The sequence below is a fragment of the Cupressus sempervirens genome, chromosome 4 (genome assembly GCF_028749045.1).
Source record: "Cupressus sempervirens isolate cs-2001-9-10 chromosome 4, ASM2874904v1, whole genome shotgun sequence".
Lineage (NCBI taxonomy): Eukaryota > Viridiplantae > Streptophyta > Pinopsida > Cupressales > Cupressaceae > Cupressus > Cupressus sempervirens.
Genome location: NC_143121.1, coordinates 464191242 through 464214674, shown reverse-complemented (window position 1 = coordinate 464214674; position 23433 = coordinate 464191242). Strand labels below are relative to the sequence as shown.

At 35.5% G+C, this 23433-nt stretch overlaps 1 protein-coding gene across 1 annotated transcript in view; it reads right to left on the bottom strand.

Moving 5' to 3' along the window:
• The window catches only part of LOC149561989 (uncharacterized), a 309510-nt gene that overhangs the window by 151100 nt on the left and 134977 nt on the right, over nucleotides 1-23433 (bottom strand). The window contains exon 9 of the mRNA XM_089825523.1: nucleotides 18036-18306. Coding sequence (XP_089681649.1) covers nucleotides 18036-18306 — 271 coding nt within the window. The remainder of the gene's footprint in view (nucleotides 1-18035; nucleotides 18307-23433) is intronic.

Sequence of the window (23433 nt, the reverse complement as noted above, 5' to 3'; positions counted from 1 at the left end):
CCTTGTACAAAAATCTTGTAAATTAACTTCCTCATGGAAAGGCTTGTCAATAACCACTTCCAAGTAACCAAATAGGATGGTATATTCCTCACCAATAGCCATAGCTGATTCTATCTGATTGCAAGCTTGGGCTTCATTATGTTGGAGCTGAGCTATAGGATTCTTACCTTCCTCAACGCTGATCTGAACTTCTTGGGCTGACTTTTCTTCCTTGTTGTGCTCATAGATGTGATCAAGTGACCAAGAATGCTGGCATGTGAAACAAATATGCTCATTTCTCATTTGGTTCTTGCTCATTTTCAAAGATACTAAAGCTTGTATGCCCTTGATATCAACTCACAATCTGTCATGTGATTCTTGAACATCTCAATCTTATGCCCAATTAATTCCTCCGTGAGCTCATAAGATGTAAGTGAGACTTTATATTCCCCTCTCCAAATCAGCATCAAATCTAATTTTAATTGTTTACATATATCATCATCCTCATCTAATATTAAGGACATGATAGTTTTTATGCAAGCTCTAACAATGTCTAGATGATGTTTCCTAAACTCACTTAATAAACATTGAAACAAGTGAAGAACCATTCCTTCAAAAATGAGATCCAACATGACAATAAAAATCTAGTTTTTTCCAATCCACCTAGGCTATCCACAATCAATTGCATAACCTTCTTCAATGTGTTGTCCTTGTAAGGTGTAATAGGAGTTGTTACTCTAGCAACTTCATTCAAAAGAGACACAATTATGTGTCTCATGCCTTCACTGAGATGCGCCATTAACCTGTCCTAGACTAAAGCAACAATTGAGGGTTGCAAGGCCTAATTTAAAAAGTCTCTAATCAAACTGGTCCATTTGGGACAAACATGAATCCAATTGTTCCAACTTAAAAAGAAGATTATTCAGAGATTTCACAAACTCTAATTGCAAACCCATTGTATAGAGCTCATTACAAATTTCTTCTTCTTGCGGCAAAGCTCTCAGTTGTTGCCCATTAAATGTTTTATCAAATTCTTTGGGGAAAACATGGCTTTTCATATTTTCCATTATCCTAAACTGTATCTCAATTCGCTTGCTATAAATGTGACTATTTTAGGATGGAAAGAGAGTATTTTTTCAAACATTAGTTCTATGCTAAATATTCCGAGTTTGCAATTTGGTGGTTTCAATCTTGCAAATGTTGGAGATTTAAATTCTTGAGTGTTAATTTTGAAACCACTGACACTACTAAACCCCATCTTGTCTAATTATCAGTCATCTATCTTGGAAACCATATTGAAGTTCCTAGTTTTTTGCTTGCACCAGCAGTTTCTAGTAGTAGTCCAAGAAAAGAGCTCCCTTTGCATGCAACAACAACTCGAATTACTCCTAGTACAAGAATTGTCACAAAGTCTTGACATTTTAATAAAAATGCTCCTTGTTCAAGCAACTGATAGTAACAACAACAAAAATCTCCAACCACAATAGTTCTCAAACCCTAAAGCAACAATAATACTCAACTCTCAATGTCATAGTCAAAATGGTAACTCTAAGAATGTTACTCAATGAATGCCAAAAGGACGAAGGCTACTATAGTACCACCATTAACCAGTCTTCTGGAAGAAGTTGTTGCTTATGGATCTTACACAACATTTGCAATGCATATGCTATTCTGAAGTGGTTACGCCAATGCCCAGGTTAGAACAAAAGTATTTGAAAGAATCCCAAAACTACCCAGAATACTCACAAAGTACCAATGGACTAGATTGTTGTCAAGTCAACGTCAATACAACCAAGTAATCTCTATCCAAAAATAGAAAACCTTCTAGCGACACAAAATGGCTCTCCAATTGTAAAGAGCCACCCCCTTGTCATGCCTAAGCAAGAATTTCTCTGTTTGATATTTAATTTTTTTTTGGCTACACATAATTATTAATAACGTATTTCAACAAATTACCAAAGAGTCTCAACTCTTATAAAATAAACAAAGGACTAAATTGTTTGATACTCTAGTTTTCTCAATCCCGCAAAGGTACACTAAGCGTGGAACTTTGATTCCTTCAACACGCCATGTTGAAGCTCTACAATATTCAGTTCAACTTGCAAACCCATTTTCTCTTCATCGACCAATACGAAAGATTCTAGATATGCTTTCAAAATTTGATTGTGTTTTATATGCAGTATCAATCTTTTGAACCTCTTGGCATCAACTGGTCGCCACTATAACTTATTTAACCTTGTCACTTTTAAGTCTCTCAATTAACCCCAACAAATTGTATTAGATTCCCACTTTACATTAGAAGCTCAAATACATCAAATCTAATCTGTTGTATTTTTAACATTGTGATCCCTTAATCATCTTCAAAAACTACCAAAGCGGATACCATGAGACACCCAGTTGCAGAGGCTCTAAAAACTTTCAAAGGATGCCTCAATGTCAATTTCTTAGATGTTTTATTATAGATATTTTGCCCACCTGGACTCAATATTCAAAGCTTTCGACAATGGTTTTTGCGATCAAAGGTTCCACCATCAAAGACTACCAAAGCGGATACCATGAGACACCCAACTGCGGAGGCTCTAAATATCCCAACCTAACAATTACAGTTTGAAATACACTCACTCAAGTTTTGTAAACCAGCATTGTTCCCATCAACATTTTGTACTCAGTTTGATGAAACAAGGTGAATGATTGTTACAGACTCGAGAAACAGCTCTACAGTAGAGATTTAAACAAAGGTCAACAAATTTAATTATTTACGTATATCCAATGATGAGGACTTAAGCTCTACTACACTATAATATGCCTTTGAATATTTTTGCCACACAATATTGTGTAATGTTCCCTTCTGGAACATTAGAAATATTGAAGTCTTAATTCATGGAATATTAAATTGACTCTGAGACTTAGGCTCAAAATATTAAGAGGGATGATTTAATGTTATATTAAGGACAAGGGGCAAGGAGAAACAAGATGAAATGCCTTAGGGAAGTTGAAGAGCCACAAGGGAATAAGACGAAAACCAGAGAGGAGCTAAAGAGTCTTGATTTGTGTATTAAAAGGGGAAAGAGGCTCATTGTTGGTTATGCTTAATTTTATTATTCAATTCAGTTTCCTCTCTTGTGGGAGTCTCAGAAAGCTTCAACTTTCAACTAGTTGGAGGACGTAGCCCCCCGTGCTAGCAGACAGTGGATGCAAACCCATTGTCCCGGGGAACATCACTTCAGGTATTTCGTTCATGCTTATAGGTTCTTATCCTATCATTCCAATCCAACTATTGAATCTGTATTTAAGATTGGTTTCTATGTATTGGTTATTGTATTGTTGTTGTATAATACAATAACATTTCAGTTGTTGGTTGTTATATTGCTACTATATAAGGCAATAACATTGTTTAAGATATTATAAGAGTTTGTTGGTTTTGTATTATCAGTTTGTAATTCATGATTATATGTTTGACATGTTGAATGTTATTTTGGAAATAATAAATTGTTATCTTGTGGAGAACCATTGGTTTTATTGAATGTCTCGTATTACATTTGTTTATATGGGAGTCTGATATTGTATTCAAGTAGAGGCTGGAAAAGTGTCGGTTGGCATTTCTACTATTTACGAATGTGCTGAAAATTTATCTGCAAAGTTTATTTCTGATTATATAGCAGAAAGGGAAATCAGTTAATATCTGGTTCAAGATATTACAGTGGTATCAGATTTGGTTTTCCTACCAGCCTGTGATATTGCATGAGTAATAAAACTTAAGGTATTTGCAACTCTGGAAATTCTTATATTGTAGAAACAATGAAAGAACTACTTTTCTATATCATCGAGGACGAAGTGGATTTCTGCAAATTAGTAACCTCTAAAAGAAAGTGTGTAGTCGTTGAAATATTATTATTGGTTGAAGGAAAAGTAGGTGTTAAAATACCAGATTGAAAGAAATATTTAATTTAAATCAACGGAACCCAATTGGTAAGGAGATATAATTTTTTTGGTGTTTTCGAAAGGATTTGTGGGACTCTTATAAAGCCAAATTTACTTGAAGTACTATAGAATTTTTTTATGAAGCACTTCATTTTTCTGGGCAATCATATTCAAGTTCAAGATTATATTATTTCTGCTACACATTTTGGAAGGCAATAGTTTTATTTTATCTAAAGCCTTGCGATGAAGAACACATTGGAGAGAGGATTCGTCCACTTCCACTTTGGTCGAATTAAATAGACCCATTTAAAAATTTGGAGCTCCTATCATTAATATTGGTAATCGATGGATATTGGCATGCCTTATCGTGGTGAACAACTGCTTTAAAAATACATTTGTATAGGAATCAGTGTGGAGATTAATGCAGCCGAGACTTTTTGTGGAGCTTCCAAAGTCGAGTCAAGTGGAAAAGTTGAATGATTTTTAGACTGACTTGCTCAGAGTGGGAGATTAAAATATAGGAAAAGATTTAGATAAGAGACCATGGGGATTTTCTTAATCTAGCACCGTTCTATAAATGCAATTAAGAAATCTCTCAAATCATCCTTGTTTTGAGAACAAGATCACCAATTTGATATTCTCATTCACTCCAAGTTTCAACTCCATTATTGCAGTCAATGCATCACTTATAGGAGAATCAGAAGAAGAAAAAAAATAAGGCAGCAGACGTGACCAAGGGTTATTATCAGGATACAGGAGGGAGACCTTCAGGTAGATGCGACAGTCATTCTACAGGAAGCACGAGCATTGTCGGAAGGTTGAGCCTATCAAATACTGATTAGAGTAATCGGGACATTTCATGGGAATTGTCTATTACAATAACTAAGGCACGACGTCACCAAGGGAATAGTAGAAGGTTGGTAAAGTGCCTATTTCTATCAATCCACAGAGATTAACATCTATCAGATATAACAAGGAATTTCGTGGGACCAGTCCATTATGTTCAAGTGTGTCCAGTAGCAAGTAGGATTGGGTGTGAGTTGTAATGAGTAGACACAATAACATGGACACATCAACACATCTAGGGAAGACAACTTAGTAACGCACACAGTTGTAGATAAGTTGGGTGATGCCTGTGCGCCTAGCAAGTTCTATGAATAGAAAAGCAAAACGTATGAACCTTGGGTAACGGCAGTAATATTTTGTTATGCCAAAGGATTATTAGAAAATAATTTTGTAATGATTTTTTAAAGGGCGGCTCTGTATATTCCTGTTCCTCACGCAAATGCTCTCCTTGGTGGTTGCCCATTAAGAGTTGTGATAGCCGACACCTTACCGACATTTGGAGTTTAGTGTGCAGAGTAAAGAAAGTGGATTCCTTCTGGTCGACTCATGTGGGAAATAGAGTGACACCTAGCATTACATTTTTGCTACTAGAATTCTAAAATAGGAGTTACCGGCCTTATAACATGTGCATGAGGGGAAATATTTGACAGGGTTATCTTTTGCGAGGATGTGTCTTCGTTGAATGATGTGGCCTTGTCTTTTACACACAGGTAGTTGGTTTTCCAATTGTTGTGCAATGTCCAAATTTGATAATTGTACCTGTAAAGGGTTCCAATCCGGAAGCAAGAGAAATCACAACACGTGATGACCGCTTAATAGCTAAAACTGATGGAATTTCCGTAACAATGGTTCTCAAGTTGCCATACATAGAGCAATGCACAAATATCAAAAAGCAAAGGGCATTGGAATATTATAGCGAGAATCAAGCAAATGTTTGAACAATTTGGCGAAGAAATGGTTTTTGGTATCAAAAGGAGAAAAGTCTCAACTTCCAAAAAGGCTCCATCATTCCCTCTTTATTGATGAGATTTCAAATCTGATAATATTACTTCACTAGCTGATAGGTAGTGCAAAATCTTCAAAATTCGATATTTGGATATATCTCTTTATCAATGTTATCTCAGCCGGTAAACAATTTATTGATTGGGGAAGCATCATCAATGATAGCCTACATGATCAGTTGGTTCACTTTGAGGTTAATATCCTATAGCAAGTTGAAGATCCCGGCCGGGTCTTAGCACTAGAAGAACCCTTAATCAAAATACTCAGAGATATAATTACTACACCCATCTAGAGTTACAAGAAAGCCATAAACATTTCAGAAGGGTGAATGATGTGTTCACTATGCTTATAGTAAGGAGGAAGAATAGAAGCTAAAGCCGATTCATCAGCAAGTATAGTCACCCTATAGCGAGGAAGATGAGGTGAGTCCTAGCGAGAAGTTAACTCTCCATCATCACGGGTTAAAGTTTGCTTCCCCAAGCTTTAATCAAGAGCAGAATTCAGAGAGAGAAGGTTCTCTATACTAAACAGAGGTAAGGCAATTTTGGGACAATATAACTATTTGTCAAACTCACAGTAATAGGATAACAACATTCAGCAATGGGAAGAGATTTGAACAAAATTTTGAAAGGCACTATGAAACTACAAGAACATTTAGCCCAAAATTCAGAATCTATTGTAAGAGCAGAGATACTCAACATTCATGGAGAGGATAAAAAACTTCCTATCCGAATTCAAAACAATTTATCATTCAGCAACTACTTGGATTTTAATCTAGGTCAGCAAAATATGACTAATATGGCAAAAAGAAAGTATCTGGAATTGGCCCAAGATCTCTTTGCAAACGAACAGCACACAAGGGTGTACGAAGAAATTCTGATAGACCAGAATTATCATTTGGATGATCTTGAAACAAAAGAGCAAACAACTACCAGAGATGGGCAGTCTTCTCGCGATCACATATATGATGTTACACGAGGTAAAATAGTGTTTATGTTGGTGAAATGGAGGTGAGTGTTGACAAATAGGCGGATGAGGGCGGTTGTACTCAAGATTATTGCTAGTTGGAATCTTTGCACAATGAATCTTTTAATTCTGATGCTCATGACATAAAATTAGAAGAATATATTGAGATGGCCCTACAAAACAATGAACCACTTCGAAATAACAATCATGAAATGCACACCTTAAGGAGTCAGTTGAAGGTTGATGAAAATAGTATTGTGACTTCTCTGGTACGTTATGACAACACTCATAAGTTGGTGGAAGATCTATAACGAAAGGTTCAAAAGGGAGTGGAAGAAAATTGGTCTCTTGTTGATTTGCAGGTGATCGTAATAGCTGTTGAGACCATGAAATCAGATTATTTGTATTTGCTTTCCGACAGAGATAACATTCTTAAGGTTGCTGAAATTCTTGTTGGTCAGCTAGGTAAAGAAAGGAATGAGATTATGGAGCTCAAAGGGGAGCTTAAGGATACTCATGAGGCATTAGATAATGCTCGATTTTCTCTTCAAGAGGCAGAAAATCAAATTAGGACCATGAATCACTCTCAAGAGCAGGAGGATAAAGAGAGGCAGGGGTTTTTCCTAGAGGTAATTGATGAAATTGAGAGCATTCAGCAGATGTATGATTTGGATAGCTGCCCCAAATGGTTAAGTAGCAAAGCTTCAAAACACTTTCAGCTTGTTGACAAGCCCTTGTTTGAAGTTGTTGCTGATTGGACATCCGACAATCCTCTTCTTGTGTTACATGATGGATCTTCTCTTGTTTGCCATGAAGAGGAAGAGTTTGATTTTAGACTTTGGGATCCTAGCTCAGATCCTAGCAGTGAATCTGGATCTCAGCATGGGACTGATGAATCAACTTTTGTTGATTATCATTTGATCAGCCCCAACATATTTTCCGATTTCATCCCAATTGGGATTTGGGTGAATTTTCTTCATCAACCTTTGAACAATTCTTGGTGGAGTATTTATGTGAGGTTCGCGGTTAGATTCTCAGCATCCTTCATATTCATAGCACCTATGTGCTTGGGAATTCTCCAAGTTTATGTCGACAGTATGAATTTTAATGTCTTTGGGATGGTGATTTCAACTTTTGAGCAGCTCATTTCTTACATCATCCATTTAGGTCAGGTCTTACATTCTACTGGATTATACATGGGCCCTGGATATATTTTTATCTCATCATAGCAGCGAAGCAAGGTAATAGAGTTTGGGATCCAGGTGTTGGTAGATTGTATCTATGGTTGGACGAGGATTTTATTGTGGTCATGGTATTGATCAGTGTTTATCAGTTTACAAGTGCATGTGCTGAGTTTTTTCAGAGTTATATGGGACCAGTGATTCTGTTGAGAGATAGATTGCAAAGAGACATTTGGCTTCGTAGTATGGCCAAAATCATTTTCAGTTTGGATTATAGGGCTGCTTGCAAACTCATATGGGATCTTGGTATGAATTGCTTGAGGACAAGAAATTTTGAGGGGAGATTTGTAACGTTCCCTTTTGGAACATTAGAAATATTGAAGGTTTAATTCATGCAATATTAAATTGACTCTGAGACTTAGGCTCAAACTATTAAAAGGAACGATTTAATGTTATATTAAGGACAAGGGGCAAGGAGAAACAAGACGAAATGCCTTAGGAAAGTTGAAGAGCCACAAGGGAATAAGATGAAAACCAGAGAGGAGCTGAAGAGTCTTGGTTTGCGTATTAAAAAGGGGAAAGAGGCTCATTGTTGGTTATGCTTAATTTTATTATTCAATTCAATTTCCTCTCTTGTGGGAGTCTCAGAATGCTTCAGCTTTCAACTAGTTGGAGGACGTAGCCCCTCGTGCTAGCAGACAGTGGACGCAAACCCATTGTCCCTGGGAACATCGCTTTAGGTGTTTCATTCGCACTTACAGGTTCTTATCCTATCGTTCCAATCCAACTATTGAATCTGTATTTAGGATTGGTTTCTGTGTATTGGTTATTGTATTGCTGTTGTATAATACAATAACATTTTAGTTGTTGGTTGTTATATTGCCACTGGATAAGGCAATAACATTGTTTAAGATATAAGAGTTTTTTGGTTTCGTATTATTAGTTTGTAAGTCATGATTATATGTTTGACATCTTGAATGTTATTTTGAAAATAACGAATTGTTATCTTGTGGAGAACCATTGGTTTTATTGAATGTCGTGTATTACATTTGTTTATATGGGAGTTTGATATTGTATTCAAGTAGAGGCTGGAAAAGTGTCGGTTGGCATTTCTACTGTTTATGAATGTGCTGGAAATTTATCTACAAAGTTTATTTCTGATTATATAGCAAAAAGGGAAATTAGTTAATATTCAGTTCAGGATTTACATACTTTCCACCAATGATATTATAAGCTCTCAGAATGTTTTCCCATAGTAAACAATGTATGCCAACAGAGTGTCATCCAAACTATCTTAAATCTATTCCAAAATGTATCTAACATCTTAGGAGAGGGGAGTGTTTACTGTATGGGGTAAATAGTTTAATGCATACAGACAATAGACAAAACCATGTAACACAGCAGTACTCCTTTTATTATTCACATATACGCTGAAGAGATTACATAGTGCTTCTACAGATGATTACAACAATGATCCAAAGTCCATTCCGGATAGTGTACATATACCATTCCGAAGGGGTGACTCAACCATCACGCATCCTTTCGGATGCTAATCTACCTGTCGGCTATTTTATAACTTTACCAACAACATGCTAATCTACCCATCGGCTATTTTATAACTTTACTGACAACAGAGAGCGATTATTCATGGGAATAATCTTTCCAAGTGCAATAGCCCCTTACAATAGCCAATTCAAAAACCAAGTCCCACAGCGAACCTTATTAAAAGTCTAGCTTATTTAAATCCCTCTTTGTAAATGTTTGCCCAATTGATTTTCAAATATTATTCACAGCAATTACGAACTTTACAGAATGTAACTTGGGCCCAATTTCGCGAGCACAAACAAACTTTAGAGAATCGAAGGTAATAGGGGGCCACAATGATTCAATTCCACAAATTTAATACTTCATTGAGATATTAAGTTTATTTCCTTTGGTCCCCCAAGTAAAAGAGAATTCGAAGAACTACTAAAATCACCATATATCCACACAATATATAGCTCCACAAATTTTGATATTTCAAATCACAAATCCTTAGTATTATGCTCTTCACACAATACACAGTTAGTCTTCTCACACAATGCATGCCATTAAAATATAATCGCCAATCATTACAGGAGCGCTTTCCATTTTCCTCCTCTTCAAGCACAAGGACTCAAATATATTTAATTCCGAACTAGAACTTCAAAAATCAAAATTCTATGTTCCAGCACTCGGTAATAATTTCAATCTGAAGACCATTTAAAATAATATTATGCTACGTCTCAGGGATTATGTGCCCAATGCAAACAGATTCCACACAAATATATCAGATTAGATTAGCTAGTCCGACACTGAAAATATCACTGTAATACTTAGACGAATTAAGATTATTTCAAGACTTCCTTTGTCCAACTATATATTCACAGAAAATATTCCCTTACAGATATGACATTTAGAACAAAATAAAGATTTTCATTTGCCCACAAAAGCTTCAAGCTTGTAAATATCCCCCTTTTTGTCTTTTTGTACTTTCTCTACAATAAAACCCTTTGTAGTATTGTCTCTGACAAAGATTCATAGGTTAGCAACAGAACCAATATGTTACCACTCTAATATCCTGGGTGGATATTTTTTCTGAAATTCCTCACACTAATATTCTCATAATTTTAAACAACTAATTCATGTAATAGCTTTCAGTTTAACCAGAAAAGAATCATAAAATTCCAGATTTTGATATACCCAAATATGTTACTGCAGTTTAAATTTTCAGCACACCATATAAATAACCAGAAGCAATTTTTTTTTCCAATGATATATTACAATCAAATTCTTCAGTAGAATAACAATCAGCTCTAATCATACATACAGAAAATAATAGCCAGATTGGAGAATTAGAAATAAAGTTCAAGCACAAGTGCAACACCTGATATGACACCTCCCAAGGACAACAGGTTTTTGTATACTGTCTTCGGGCTAGACAGTTTCTGTCCTTAATTCAGGCTGCAGCTGACCTTCCAAATCTTTAAGAGAAGAAATCAAAAACTCTAATCCCATATCCAAGCATGCTGAAATGAGCTCTTCTTTGCTCTTTTAAGGAATTGCCCTATGACCCTTTGGTTTCCCATTACCATCTATTTGTCTTCTTTCTCTTTTGTTACCTTTTTATCCTCTTTTAAAAGATTAAAAATGACTTTTAGTACTTTGCATTAAACTCCAACTAAGTAACTTTCAATATTTTATGAATTTGGCTTTGAAATTTCTACTATCCCAAAAAGGAGACATTGCAAGTAAAGCTACTTGATTGAAATACATTCAAAAGAGGAGGATCTAGTTGAGCTACAGGCAACTGTGAGGAAGAAGAACCTCAAGAAAATCAGCCTCAACAGATAGAACTAGAAGACACTACTATTAAAGAGAACTCATGCATTGCAACTTCATCTAGAATTCCTCAAGGTAGACCTGTTCAATTGAAAGGTGTTCTGAAGGGGCAGTGAATGGTATGTTTAGTGGATAGTGGGGCTACACATAATATGATTAATGAGGAATTGGTCAGCAGACAGGGTCTTCAGACTGGAGGTTTTCCAAGATTTACTGTTTTTGTGGTAGACGGTTTTCCTTTAACTTGCAATCATATTAGACCTCAGCTGAATATTCAAATGGGGCATTACACTTAGGTGATTTTATTTTTCTTGGTCTCAGCAATGTTGATGCTATTTTGAGCCTTCAGTGGCTTGAATCGCTAGAAAGATATGTTCAGGACTTCAAACAGATGTAGCTGGAGTTTCTGGTTGAAGGTAAGAAAACAATACTGAAAGCTATGGAAAACAGTGGTCCAAGGGTAGTTTCAGCTAGAAGGATGGAATCTTTCTTCAAACATAACGATGTGGAATGAGCAGCCCATTGTTTTGTTTCTAATAAGTCCGCTATAGATAATGAACCCTCTCACCATATTGATTTGCAATCTGTGTTAGATAAACACGGTACAGTGTTTAGGGGTATTCCTCTTGAGTGTCCTCCGAATAGGAGATTTGAACATGGGATTGAGCTTGAAGAAGGTTCAACACTACTTATCATCACTCCTCCAAGGCATTCTCGTCATTTCAAAGACGAAATTGAAAAGACAATCAAGTAACTACTGAAAATGTGACAAATTAGCCCGTGTTTCAGCCCTTTTGCTTCTCCTGAAATTCCAGTCAAGAAGAAAGATGGAAAAATACATATGTATATTGATTACAAGGCATTGAATAAAAGGACTATGAAGAATAGATATCCCATACCCAAGATAGATGAACTTTTGGATGAGCTACACAATTCGATTTTCTTTTCTAAGATTGAATTAAGATCTAGCTATCATGAGATAAGTGTGAGGGAAGAAGACATTCAGAAACCAGCATTCCATTATCATTGTGGACACTTTGAATCCCTTGTTATGCCTTTTGGACTCACAAAGGCACCTGTAACTTTTCAGTCTTGCATGAATCATCTCTTTTGTGAACAGTTGAGGTAGCTTGTGTTAGTGTTCTTTGATTATATACTAATCTACAATAGAGCTGGGATGAACATTTGCAGCACTTGGATGTTCTAAGTATCACGAAGAAGTAGACTTTGTTTGCAAAAGCCTCAAAGTGTGAATTCGGGATGTCTGAGATTCTTTACATAGGCTATATAATTGGGATTGAAGGGGTAAATGTTCATAAGGAGAAAATACAGCCAATCATGGATTGGCCACCTCCCAAAATCATATCTAATTTGAGAGGCTTCTTGGGTTTATGCTGTTATTACCAAAGGTTTGTGTGAGGTTTTTCCCAATTGGCATCTTCATTGACCACTCTTACTAATTTAGGGTCTTTTCAATGGTCTTCAAAGGAACAAAATACATTTGATAGGCTCAAGGACATCATGAGAACATGTCTAGTAGTAGCACTTCATGATTTCACAAAACCTTTAATTGTAGAGTGTCATGCTTCTGAACAATGTATTCGAGCAGTAATAATGCAAGATAGATATCCCATTGTATTTGAGACCAAGAAGCTTAGAGATCCAAAAAAAATGTATTCTACTTATGACAAAGAGATGTTGGCTATCATGCATGCTTTAGCCAAGTTTAGACAATATTTGGTAAGAGCAAAGTTTACTGTTAAAACTAATCATAATAGTCTGAAGTACTTATTGGAACAAAAGGATTTCAGTGAACAACAACACAAGTGGGTAAAAAAACTCCAAGCATATGACTTTGATGTAGAATATGTTAAACAAAATAAGGTGTCTGCTAATGCTCTTTCTAGGAGACCCGCTCTTGGCTCACAGAGATTTCAGCTGATTTGAAATCTCAACTATTGTCTGAGTATACTAAGAATTCTTATGCTTGTGATTTAGTGGATGGAGGAGTATAAAATGATAGATATTATGTGATAGAGGATGTGATATATAACAAAAACATAATCTCTCGTGTACCAGAGGCCATGTTTAATGACAATATTTTGGGAGCATTATATGGTACTCCTCTTGTTAGACATCCAAGCTTCTTCAAAACTTACAGGAAGATAAGAAAGATGCTTTTTGAGATTTCTACATTTTATTGCGTATAGTTTTTTTCCATCAACGTTTCGGATCATACTACATGATCCATCATCAGGATGCTACAGAGAAAAGAACATTAACATCTTATAGATTTCCACAGTCCATACTAATGCTTTTTGAGATTTCTGGATTTGATTGTGTATGGTTTTTTTCCATCAACGTTTCGAATCACACTACATGATCCATCATCGGGATGCTGAGAGAAAAGAACATTATAGTTTTTTTCCATCAACGTTTCGGATCATACTACATGATCCATCTTATGTTCTTTTCTCTCTAGCACCCTGATGATGGATCATGTAGTATGATCCGAAACGTTGATGGAAAAAAACTATAATGTTCTTTTCTCTCTAGCATCCTGATGATGGATCATGTAGTGTGATCCGAAACGTTGATGGAAAAAAATTATACACAATCAAATCCAGAAATCTCAAAAAGCATTAGTATGGATTGTGGAACTCTAATAGATCTCAGGTAAGAAAGATATTTTCTTGGAAGAAATTTAAGGATCATGTGTTGTAACATGTTCATGAATGTTCGATATGTAAGCTAAACAAATCAGAAGACACCTTTAATCCTGCAGGTATTCTACAACAACTACAGATTTCAAAACAAAAGTAGGAAAATATATCAATGGATTTCATCACAAGGTTTCCATGAGTATGGGCAAAAGGTTGTATTTTTGTGGTGGTCATCAAGTTGACTAAATATTCTAATTTCTATGCCATTGCTACAAATTACTCAGCTTCACAAATTGTTCAATTATTTTTTCATTAAGTGTTCAGATTACACAGTTTTCCTAAGACCATTGCCACTAACAAGGACAAAATGCTTATTAGCATGTTATGGCAGGAGTTGTTTCACTTGACAAAAACAAAATTGACACCCAGTACAAGTTACCATCCTCAGACTGTAATGTTCCTGACAACTCCAAACTGAGCCAGGTTGCAAATCCCGAATGTCCGTATAGAGTTGGCCGAGAGTAAGCTAACAGGAAGGAGGTACGAACTGTATTGAAGTGGAGAAGGAAAGTCCGTACGGTGGATATTGTTGGCCGTACGTTGGACATTTTATTCCGTACGGGGTCGGGTGATAAAAGTGTCTGTACGGTGGGGAAGTCACAATCCGTATAGTGGCAAAGGAGTAGTCGTATGGTGAAAAGGAAACAGGCCATACGGTTGATTAGAGACAATGGCCATAAGGTGGTATGGAGTCCAGGCAATACAAGAGATTTGGAAAGATCACAGTCGTACAGTGGCTTGACGAAGGGAGGTACAGAGGTGTAGTTGATGAGTGGAGGCCGTACGGCCTTGTAGGATGCGAGACAGAGATGACAGGAAGTTGTACGGATAGGTATTAGAACACTACTACGATTGTTATATGAACACGATAGATTAGATGAATTCCAAGCACAATAATAAAGATTTGAACACACAAATTCTTCTGTATATGTTTGCCAAGAGAGGGCACTCAAATTTGCTAGATCCAAGCAAAGTAATACATGCAGCGACAGAATAGGGTGAGAGTTGAATCCCACCGAAACCACACAAGCCAAATATGGAGGATCTTTCACTTCCAAAATGGCGAACAATTCTAAACTCCAACAGGAATGCGCAGTACAAAGAAATATATTCCAAAGCATACCTGCAGACTTCCTACAAGCCGTGCTTAAATACCTGTCAGGAAATCCTTTCCGAGGGTGTACAAAGATAGTCGACGGCGACACAAACTACGAAAATACAGTAAAAATGGGTCCAAATACTAAATCAATCTGAAAATACAAACATTAATAACTTGGGCCCAAATTAATTAAAATTGGGAACATTACACAGACAGATGGGAAGACTAAAATTGTGAACAAATGGATCGAAGGCTACCTCAAAAACTATGTTTCAAGGCAGCAACGTGCTTGGGTCAAATGGCTGCATTTAGGTAAGTATTGTCACAATAATACCTATCATATGATCATATGATGATTGGGATGCATCAATTTAACACATTGTACGAGTATAAATCTTTTTCATTTATAAATTCAGCTTTTGGTGATAACAAGATTCCTCGGGCAAAGGAAACCATACAGACTTATCAAGATATTCTCAAAGAAACTGAAAGACAATAGCTTGCAAGCACAAAATCAACAAAAACTGTATGCAGACAGGCATAGAGTTGAGAGGACCCTTTAGGTGCAAGACTTTGTTTTTCTACGATTACAACCCTTAAGGCAATCTTCATTGAAGAGCAGTGGCGCAGCAATGTTCAAACCAAGGCTTTAAGGACCATATTGGGTACTTAGAAAGATTGTAGAAGTTGCATATGAATTTGAACTACGGACAGGAAGTAAGATTCATAATACTTCATGTCTCTTGCCTAAATAAGGCATTAGGACAACAGACACTCACCTCTCCTGAGTCGCCACACTAGACGAAGAGGGAAAATTGATTCTAGAGCCTTAAGTATCGCAGATTGAAGAGAAAAGAAGCTAAGAAATAAGATTATTCATGAGTATCTCATAAAGTGGAAGGGGCTACCTACTAATGATGCGTCATAGGAAGGTAAGGAGATACTACAACACCCTAATTTACGATTCCTAGTAGACCAACAATCTCAGGAAGGGAGGACTATAATGTCCCCTCTCAATTGAAGAGTCAAACTACAATAATCTCTTTGCTATGTCTATTTTAGTTGTGCATCTCCTAGACTTAGTAAATTTTATGAAATAAAAAGAGATGAATGTGTGGAGCCAGTTTGACTTAAGTGACTTTTAGTTTTCAGTCATGTTGAGTGAGACCTTTGGGTTTACCCTTATTTATGGGCAAATTAATGAGTTCAGGCAACATAATCTTCCAACTAAAGTGGCCGGCCTGTCTTCTGGAAAAAACGCCTGAAATCTAGGCTTTTGCAGCTGTTCAGTCTTTTTTGGATTTTGATGTCTTCATAATGCATCACTGAGGATTATTTGGTATTCTATTATCTAAGTTACATTTTTTCTTATTCTGCAATAAGGTTACAGTATTACCAGTATGAAACCCTTGGTTATTAGCAAACTTGGACCTCCGCCCAAGCTTCAGCAATAGAGGAATACAAGCCACAGATGCTGAGATAGTCACATGACTTGAAAACTTAGTGTTTGGAAAGAAAGTGCAGGCCAGATTTTGGGTAGCAGCACTTGCATGGAATGATAGCAGGGTTTAGAGAGGATTCAGCAATAGACAAAGAATATCCAGCAAATACTCATCAATCGGTAGCCAGCTCGGTTGTGTAACACCACCGAATTCTTAGGATACTCTTAATAAGGAGATAATCCAACGGGGTTTTCTTATTCAAGTATCTATCTTTTTCAAAAATTCTTCTGACAGTATGTTGTGGTTCTCGTTTCAAATTATACTGCAAATGAATGAGAAGGCTTCTATAAGAATCCAATACATAAATTTTTAAAATTTTAATGTTTTTTCAGTATAACCTACAATAAGTTATATTCTTACTTCTCTTTATATTAATTCCTTAGAAAAAATATTTCAAACACTGCCATACTGCAAATCTGAGACGAAACATGAAATTAAAAGTCAAAATTATATAATGACAAATGAAAAATAGAAAAATGTACTTATGAGAATTCTGACTGTATAGGACATATCTGTATTTGGCTAGACTCACAAGACTATCCTAAACTATGGCAGCGGCTACGCAGCCATTTATTTAGATAAGTTACCAAGGGGAATTTGGTATAGTTAGATTTTTTTTTTTTTTTAAGCTTCCGCTTGGTAACTCGTCTAAATTAATGGCTGTGTAGCTGCTGCCCTGAACTATTGCTTCACCTTTTGCGAGGTCAAACTTGCTGACTTGCATCCAATAAAACTTTGCTTCACTGAATGTTGACTTGTGTCTAAAAGTTAAAAATATTTTGTACAAAAGCTCTCTACTTGAGTGTATTTTTACACCTTTATCGATCATCTTTGACTAAAGAAACAGTGCCATGCAGTGCAAGGAAAACATAAACTGGTGCGGAAATAAGAGAATTCCAATTCTATATAAATACAAATCTTCCAATCATACTACTATGCTTATGTAATGAAAAATCATGAAGAAAATGGACTGAACAGAAAGTTCGCACTACATCATTTAACCCATTTTTATGTTGTATATCTGGAACCATATGCTAATTCTTTACAAATAATAAGGCACTTTCGTTCTCCTGTCGTAGGCATTGCTTGAGTTATAGCTTGTTAATAATGATTATTGGATGGTTTGGTAAAGTTGTAGAATATATTCTAGTTTCAGTTCCAGCACATTGTTCATCGTGTATTGACTTTGAATGAAGATTAACAATGGTTCAAGTGGAATGATAACAAAATGATCTGGCAGATGGATTCCTTGAAGCATAGCATCATGATTGATGTGTGGCCAGCTAACTAGTATTACAACAAACAGAAAGTATAAAATATGAAAAATGGATCAATTGGACACTTTTTAAATACTCTTGGAAGTTTAAAAAATAATTTCCAAACTACATGATGCATATCTTATAAAACATGTGATAGAAGAGTTATGCATAAAATAAATTATCAGTTAAATGCTTACAACAAATGGCAGTGTTCTTGTTTCTTTTTCTGGGATTCACAATTTTATTTCCATAGCTCCAATGTGGTTTCCAATTTTTAGCACTAACACAGTCCTGATCAACGTGTCGGTGTGAATTACAAGCAACTGGTCTTCTGCACCCCTCCCACATTCGGCAATGTAGCTGGCTGGCAAGTTTAACAGCACAAGGATAGTGAAAACTACGCCTACAATTCTTCACTCGACATCCCAAAGTTGCCCCAAGTCTTCGACACTCCGGATCCTTACACTCCTGAGTTTGTAATTATTAGTTAACTTAAAAGGTCTACAAGTTATTCAAACACTAGAAATATAAACAGCATTATGGGCAGATATACAAATGGAAAGAACTAATGATACCGATCCTACGCCACAATCTGTAAAATTACTATAAATGCATCATGATCACATATAGAAGACAAGCATTCCACAAAGTCCACCATGGTAACTGTAAATTCCTTACTCGTTTCTTAAAGAAAGATGTATAATTGACAAGAAAAGGTGTGTAGTGATATTAGAGCTACATTATTATAATATCAGGAAAAAGCTGCTTGTAATAGAATTGCTACAAATTCAAAACTGTTAAGGGCAAGAGAAAATGGAGACTTTCAAGATCATGTAAGTAACAGAGATATCCTCCTATTTATCTAAGTTTAAGAAGAAAAGTTTAAATGGTATCTGAAAGGCAGGTTAAAATCAACTAGCGCAAATACACCAAAAATTTTCAGTTATCCAAAATTATATATATGATGTTGAATGACAAGCAAGGAAAGTTAACCAGGCAATCTCAACAAGTACACTACCAGTAGTCAACATCTTATTAGAAAAGAAATAATTATCCCCAAAGAAGTTTCAAAATACTGCAACAATTACAATTCACTACAATTACATGATAAATGGGTAGCCTAAAATCACATCAGAATGATATTAAAATAAGGATTTTTATAATAGTAACAAATAGGCAAAAGAAAAAGAATGTATATACTATTTAAACAGAATTATACCAAATTATTCATAAAATGATAGTAGTGTTGTTCTAAATTTCGTTTTATTAAAAGTTTACATCAACTGTACAAAAATTAAATTATAATTTTGATTAAATTTGTAATGGTTTTTAAGCTCTAAGTTTTTTGTATATAAATAATTTTATTTATTTATTTACAAGGTTTTAGTCGTTTATTGTTTTTATTTTGTATAGTCTTTAATAATATATTATTAAAATTACTAGTGTTTCTCTAAGTTGAGTTTCTATATTAATTGTATCTTATATTTCATTAAGTATAATATAAATAATATAGACTCTCAACAACCTTTTATGGTTGATTGCGTGCCTTTTTAAATGTAATTAAAATATATGAAATGTTAGTTTAAAATCTTGAACTCTGTTAGCATATTACATATGCATTTACATGCACTATGTAATGATGAGGCTTTAGAAATTCCCAAAATTGACAAAAATCAGAGGTTTTACTTAGCATTGCATAGATTTTAGCATGTTAAGTGAAAGTGATTAATCATATTAAAGTCGCGATAATATTAGGAGGTCGGAGTTTTTGTTATAAGACATCATCTTTTATTACATGTAAAAGTGCATGTAATAATATTTGCAAAAACTCCCAAAAGTCCCGACATATCAAAGGCAGACATTCTCATGGTCATTGCAAAGGCAATACCATGAAATAAGTTTTGCAATAACTTTTTTTGAAGTCCCTTTTTATACCAAATGTGAAGCATATAAACTCCCAGTTTGCAGTGAATGTCATATGGGATTCTGAGTTGTAAATGCTGAATTCCATGGAGAACACTTAGCTTTTCGGTTTTGAAAAAGATTTTTGTTCTCTCTTTCTTTTAGCAAGTGCCTGGTCTTTTCTTTCGTCTGCACTTATGGATGTCTTCCCAGCATTTTCAAGACAAATTTTGGATTATTAAAGCCACTTTTTCCAGCGTTTTTCTGCATAATCCAAGTATGAGCATTCACTTAGGTGGTTTTTGCATTTTAATGGGCTTTATGGCCATTTCTCTGGTCGTTTTTATCAAAAATATGACTATATATGCTCTTTTGTTGAGTCGTTTTTGCAAAAAAAAATTGCATTTATTGGTTCATTTTGGTTAAAATATGATTTAGCATTGACGTTTCTTCTTTTTTCTGATATTTTTGGCCAACAAGTTTGTTGATTTTATCATTTTCTAACTTGTTTTAGCCCAAAAATGTGTTTTCCTTCGCCATTTTTGCCCAAAAATGTGACTTGTTGAGTCCTTTTTCAACCAAATACAGGTTTGCTGGGGTCACTCTTTGCTGAAATGGTTATTTCGGTGCATCTAAGTAAACGTTTTTGGCTCTATTTTCCTTTGTAGTTACGTGCATAAGGATTTATAATGACTAGTTTTCTCAAAAACGTGGCTGCTGTTTTAAAAACGGGATTGCATTTGTTTTGGGTGTATTGCTGAAATAATGCTTGAGGATTCTTCCTTGACTATACATTGTTCGTATTATATTTGAAGGCTTAATCTGGTTATTACACAAATCCAAGATGTTTAAAAGAAAAACCAAACATCTGATTTTGATTAAACTTCCAAAAGCTTTGTAATACACAATTCAAAAATCAGAATTTCTCATCCATTTGCAGCCACAGCTTGTAGTATTGCAAGCATACCTACAAATTGAGAAATCCAAGATTCCTTTTCATTTCCATGAAATATGAAGTTGCAGCAATATTTAAAGGCTTGCATCTATATACCCTGTGAAAGTCTGATTTTTCATATTCATCATTAAACAATAAGATGACGATCATCCAAATCAGATTTTAATCCTAATTGCAAGAACCTCTACATGCAGCCTTTTACAAAATTCAAAGTGTATTACTATTTGCCCCTTAAAGTCCCACTTTTGTAACCCCACACTTTGAATTTCAGAACTTTCAATGCCAATGCATATTTCACAACATGTCATTCTGCCCGCAATGTTAAATGTAATCACTTTTAACACCCATTACATGTTCTGTTACATGTAATCAAATATGTTAAATCCCTTGACCTGATTGCAAAATGCACTACTTATGCAACTACACATGCAACCAACGTACAACCGCATCCAAAAACTCCTATTTAACTTAAAGTTTCGTGTTCTTCCCATGTAGAAGGAATTTTTTGGTCCAACTAAATAAAGAATTACAAGTTGAACTGCACTTACACCTTCATCTGCAGTCTACCCCAAAATCTTTGAAATGCATCCATGGCTCATAGTAAGAAACTTTTCCAGTTTTGTATCGCTTAAAGCTCTGTTTGCACACACGATCTATCAGTTTTCAAAACCAAAGTGTGATCTAAATGAAGAATGATATGGAACTAACATCAAAATTTTCTGACGTTATGTTATTTTGGTCTTTTCATCTTAGAGCTACAGGTGCACATCCAATGACAGAAGAGCCAATCATTACTCTAGAGAAAAGAATGAAGATTCATAAGCACTTGACTACTGTTATTCCTACTTCAATGGTCAAATGTGGATTTAATCAAGGACACAGAAGTTGGGCATGTGGATGTGTCTGATTTCATTAAGAGGACGGAGGTTCCAAGTCCAAAAGATGAAATGTGTAAAATTTTCAAAAACCATACGCATTTGCTCTCAACTTTTCCTATGGCAATTTTTGAACTTGAATTCGTGATGGCCTGTGCACTGCACTTTGAGAAAGAGACTTGAACAATAAAAGATGCAAGGGGTAAGATAATCATGAGGCTAGATGGGGAGGTTATCAAGAGATATTCCATGTTTCTTCTTCTCTGGTATATGTTGATATTTCTCATGAGGATGCTCTAGAATAATACTACAAAAATGAAGATGATTGCAAGAGGGAGATTAATACTCTTTGGTTTGTCAAACAAAGGCAATTGATTTCAACCCAATGGCTGACAACATTGTACAGGACTGAATCCAAGTAAGATGTCAATGATATGATCACTCTCGTTGGCATAATGCAAGGTTTGAAGAAATCTAATGTTTTTGAACCTTGGATGTTTCAGTACATTGCCATTGTCAAGAAGGGGAAACAAAAGATATTCTACACAGAGTTAATCAGTGACTCATTGTGTGAGCAGTTTGCAAAGGTATCTACTACTCGTACATTTTATATGAATTCATATCTTGTATACACTGTTCCATCATTCCAAACATTGCCAATGTTATCCTATAAAGGAGATGAAAGTAGGTTGCCAATATCAATAGACTTCACTCAATTGCCCGTGGCCGTAAGGAGACACCATTATTGTAGGCTTCAAGTTGCTTTCTTCAGAAATTTCATATGCATGCTTGACAGAATACTTGAGAACAGGAAGGTTTCAAAGGCAACATGGAGAAAGATAAATGAGTACAGGTGTATGTTTTTACAATTCCCAACTTTTACTTACGCAAGAGTCAGTATATGTTGCCAAGATATCCACCTGATGAAATTGTTCTGATGGAATTGGGGAGGCAACTAATGCATGTGCATGTAAGACTAGGTTTGCAATCTCCACTAAGCATCCCTTGGTAATTGGTAGGTATTCACTCACTTCTTCTGTAAAGGCTAGGGCAATGGAAACTGAGTTGTACGAAGTTGAAGTTAAAAAGTTCAAAATCAGAGGTGATTTCAACTCTCAAGGCATGAAGGACAAAATCAAGTGATCTTTCACTCATGTCCACCATATTGAAGATGTATGGAATATGGATAGATCTTCATATAGATGAGGACATCATCAGGATGGACTATTACAAATTATCCCTAGAACAGATTATTGATACAAATCTTGTTGACATTCCAGAAGGAATGAAAGATGACGGAGACATACTAGATCTAGAGTATGAAGTAAGGAAAGTTGCATCTCAGTACCTACCCACAATACAATAGTCATGTCATGTCCCCTTCTCAGCACTAGAGTTTGGGCGCCAATTTAATCTATCTCCACATCCGGATAGATTAATGACATTATCTAACAGGATGCCTACTAGTCACAATGGGTATTTAATTTAATTTACTTCAGAACTTTATTAAAGTGAGTGGAAATAAGTCATTTTAATGTTATAAAGCTATTTACTTTATAAAATGGCTTTTAAGTGACTACAGGATGAAAATGAAGTTTTAATCCCACATTCCTTGCTCCTTGTGTTTTCCCTCACTTTGAGGCTATAAATGAGAGCTTGTATTGGGATTAACAAGACACTAGAAATTTATGAACACAGCATCTTGGCATTTCTGGTTGCTTAAATGTGACTGGTTGCTTTGAGGATGAAAACCCTTGAAGCAAATAAGAGACATTGGACATAGCCCCAACTTCTCTCTTGATCACTTTATTTGATGGAAAGATTTAATGAGGAAAAATCATCTCAACTCCTAGAAGTAAGTAC